Source organism: Clupea harengus, chromosome 22 (genome assembly GCF_900700415.2).
Source record: "Clupea harengus chromosome 22, Ch_v2.0.2, whole genome shotgun sequence".
Taxonomy (NCBI): domain Eukaryota; kingdom Metazoa; phylum Chordata; class Actinopteri; order Clupeiformes; family Clupeidae; genus Clupea; species Clupea harengus.
Genome location: NC_045173.1, coordinates 24,777,244 through 24,781,544, shown reverse-complemented (window position 1 = coordinate 24,781,544; position 4,301 = coordinate 24,777,244). Strand labels below are relative to the sequence as shown.

The following is a 4,301-nucleotide window of genomic DNA, read 5'->3' as shown; positions in this document are numbered from 1 at the left end:
CTCTCCGACCTCTACACCTCGGTCCTGTGTCAGCAGCACCCAGCAGTGCTTACTGCGCTCGTCTTTGACTGCACGCCTGCACGCCTGCTGGCCCAGTGCCATGGGCAGATGAGGGGCATTCAAAGCTGACACGAAGCAGTGCTTTGGCATATTAATGAACGCTAGGCAGCACACTAGATGCACACACATCCTAATACAATTATTTTACAATTAAAGTTCAAAACATAAATAAATATATAATATAGTATATATATATATATATATACAGTATATAATATATATAACAGTGCAATTAACAACGCAAGAAAAAGAATGCAGGCTGCACACTGTCACTCCCCACCTTCTTTAAATGATTTCTCCACAGGCTGCACATCCCCATCCAAGTGTGAACATGTTAACCAAAATAAAACTGAACAAAAGAAGTCTGTTGCTGTGCTTTTGAAAATGACGTGCAGATGGACCGTGCTTCTCACACACTACTTTGCACTTCATTGAGTTTTGAAGTTCATCTTCTCGCGCAGGAGGGAATGTAATTTTCAATCGATTCATGTTCCGGTGGATATTCATTTTCCCTGAGAGGACCAGTTACTCTTGCAGGAGTCATGCGTTTGATAAATGATGTATTTGTTTTGAGTGATCGCTACACTGCGACAGGCGACGTGAAATCCATACCATTGAAGGAAATGGCTCAGGTTGAGCCCCTTATTAAGAATGTTAACATAGTCATTTAAGGAGAGGAGAGGAGGAGGGGAGAGGGACGGCTTTGGCATTTGAGCTGAATGTTAAAATTATATTTTTTGTCTTTATTGTGCATAATGTAATCTCTCTCTCTCTCTCTCTCTCTCTCTCTTTCTCTCTCTCTCTGTCTATCTCTTTCTCTCTGCAGACATGCTGGCGATAGGGGACCCTAACCAGTCGACCATCCTGGCGGTGTCTATCGCTGGTGGGATTGTGCTGCTCATCTTCCTGGTGGCCTGTTTCGTTGTGAGTGGGAGGTGAGTTGCACTCCTGAGGTCTTCTCCCAAAGGTTTCATTTCAATTTTCTCTCTGTTTCTTTTTTTTTTTCGTTTCTTATTAGAAAGAAAGACCTTACAGAAGGCATTACAGAAAATGCCGCAGAAACGTTAAAATGAGAAAACATCTTTGCTTAAATAGCCAATGTTTGGCTAAGTGGTTTTCCTTTGCGATTAACTAAATATAAATGTTTTCTCAGAACAAAAATGGCCCCTTGTGATATAATAGATTTGAAAAGCCCTGTACACATTTGAGCCTAAACTTAACAGGGGTACACTAAGCCTTGTTTATTGTGGCTGTAAATGAATGTTTGTGTCACACAGTCTGGGGCTGAATGAAACGACTGCCTCTTCCATGCCTGAAGCCTGCACTGAAGTCTCTAAAAGCCATTAGTATTGACCAGAGGTGATTGCCTATCAGCCTGAGTTGCCCTGTTCAGTATAGACTTGCCTGGGATCTAATCAGCCAGTCAGATACATACACACACACACACACACACACACACACATAATACTCACATAGGACTGCACATAGGACGTACTTCGAGACTATGCTAACATACTCATATTCTTAAACAGAGTAAGAAAACATACACACACACACACACACACACTCACACACACACACACACCACACACACACACACTCACCACACACACACACACACACACACACACACACACACACACACACACACACACACACACACTTGCACTGTTGGGACCACAGTCCCGCAGTGGGATCTGGGCTAGCAGAAATAATGGGCATTAAAGCAGGTACACTAGCAGGGAGAGTAAAAGGCAGCTCGACTCATCACAAGCTTGTGTCTTAGTGTAGCAGAGATGAAGGCGTACACACTGCTCAGCAGAACAGCCTAATGGCCTGTTACTTCCACATACTCTTGCCAGAATAGAGGCATCATGTAGGTTTTTGCTGACTTGATGTCAGTTTCTTTGTTAGTGTACACACACCTACACACACACACACACACACACACACACACACACACACACACATACCCACCCACACCACACACACACACACACACACCAGGACCCTGATTGGTGCCTGCTGCATTCATACGTGTGAATCCTCACACCCATTAGTGTTGAGCAGGAGAAAGGCACGCGGCACATTGGCATTTCCAGAGGATGGCAATTAGAGCAGCACGCTGGAGAGGTGCCAGACATGCTAGGTGCTAACCCAGGCTTTACAGGTCCGTCAATACATCGCCATGAATTAGCCAGCGCTAGTTTTTCACTTAGCCTCTGTGGCCTAACAGTGTGAGGAGGTGTGCGAAAGCAGGGAATGGGCAGGTTGATCGGGGGTTCCAGTCTATAAGGAAAGGAAAGGCTGCTGAGTGTGTGTCTGCGTGTCTCTTTTTGTGTGTGTGTGTCTGTCTTTCTGTGTGTGTGTGTGTGTGTGTGTTTGTGTGTGATTGTCTGTCTGTGTGTTTTCCGTGTGTGTGTGGGGGGGGGGGGGTTGTCTGTATGTGTGTATTTGTGTGTGTGTGTTTGTCTGTGTGTGTGTGTGCGCGTGTGTGTATGCATATTCCTGACCATACTTCAGTGTCAAATGGTCCTCCATCCTTTTGTACACCCTGGTGTGTGTTTGTGTGTGTGTGCGTGTGCGTGTTTGTGTGTGTGTAGGGGGGGTGTGTATGAGCGTGTGTCTGTGTTTTAGCCAACTTCGCAGTACAGCGATCATGGAAGATCGAAGAAAGTGGTTGAGCAAGAAGAGATTTGGATGACAGGAAGAACCATACAGAGAGCTCAACATAATGGCCAGCCCTGAGAGAGACAGACAGACAGACAGACAGACAGAGAATCTGGGAATTGTAACAAGATGGAGGTGATGGAAAATAGCAAGATTGTGTTGTTAGGTACAATTCCATCAGGCATGGCTTTAAAGAATCAGAGGGAAACTGAAATGGTGTGAAATGGTTCGAAAACCATGTCCCACCATCACCCTCTCTCTCTCCCTCTCTCTTTCTCTCTCTCTTTCTCCCTCTCTCTCTCTTTCTCTCTTTCACGCTCTACCTCTCTCTCTTTCTCTCTCTCTTTCTCCCCCCCCTTCTCTCTTTTTTCTCTATCCCCTCTGTCATTCCCCTTTTCTTCCGTTCTCTCTAAGTGTGCCCAAGATGTCCAAATCTCCAGGGTGTGAGGCTGACTCCCTGCTGCGTGTTGGGCTCTGTCTCGGGAGCTGAGCTGTGAAAACTCCGGCACGTTCACCATATGGGGATTTGCATTACCTTGTCTTACATAAAAGATTAGAACACGTTCATGCCAAGCCCTCGCCTCCATTCCCACCCAATCCCTCTCCCCCTATCTCCTCTTTCCAAGCGTTCGAGTGTAAGCGAGAACAGAACAAAGACGGGCTTCATCGGCAAAGGGAAGAATTTAGGATAGTTGACTTTTCTTGGCGTCTTTCGGTGGGTAATTTGGTTACCGCCCATCTGATCTGAAGGACAGCGCCAATGACCTTTCTTTACCTCTCCTCTCAGCCCCGTTTTCCCTCAATGAAGGTTTTCGATCGGGGGGGAGATGGAGCTCCCTGACTGCTTCCGTATTCCTCCGAAGATTCCTCCTCCTACAGCTGTTTGCATTTCTTTGTTATTCATGCTGAGCAAGTGGGCTAGAGAGGGCTGTTGTGTCTCTGAGGTGGTACAGAGAGAGTAACACACAGCGGGCACGGAGTGGGCTAGAGCGGGCTGTTGTGTCTCTGAGGTGGTACAGAGAGAGTAACACACAGCGGGCACGGAGTGGGCTAGAGCGGGCTGTTGTGTCTCTGAGGTGGTACAGAGAGAGTAACACACAGCTGGAAGTGCATGGAGTCTAATGGATGCTCAAAGAAAGGTGGCATTGTGCTCGGATAGACAAGTCTAATCAGTGCAGTCCACAATCATTTTATTAGCTCCACATGCCACCAGCGATGGCCATCAATGTGCACATACAGTAGAGCACTCATCTAAAAGCATCCATTGTTCCATTATTGGCAATAAAAAGCGTCCGGGGTGAAAATAGACTCAGACGTCTCCCCCCTGTGCAAACAACTCAACTCTGCCAGCGAAGGGCCTCCATTATGAGCTCCATGTATGTGTGGTGTTTAAATCTGTCCGCGATGTCCACAGGCGAGTGGAGTTGGCAGTCCAGCAGGTAGCGGAGGAACAATGCGTCGCCATTGGCAGGCCGTGCAGTTAGCAGATGGTGCGCCGCACTCATGGAGTGCTTTTCCACACTCCTTTTTCTTGTTCCTGTTTTTTTTCTTCTTTTTTTTCTATTTTTTTT

The 4,301-nt window shown here is 46.6% G+C and overlaps 1 protein-coding gene across 1 annotated transcript in view; it reads left to right on the top strand.

Annotated features, from left to right (window-relative positions):
* Window positions 1-845: 845 nt before the first annotated feature.
* Window positions 846-4,301, top strand: part of LOC105890571 (ephrin type-A receptor 3-like) — a 44,223-nt gene continuing 40,767 nt past the window's right edge. The window contains 1 exon segment of the mRNA XM_031560271.2: window positions 846-995. Within this exon segment, the coding sequence (XP_031416131.1) occupies window positions 889-995 (107 nt within the window). The 5' untranslated portion in view covers window positions 846-888.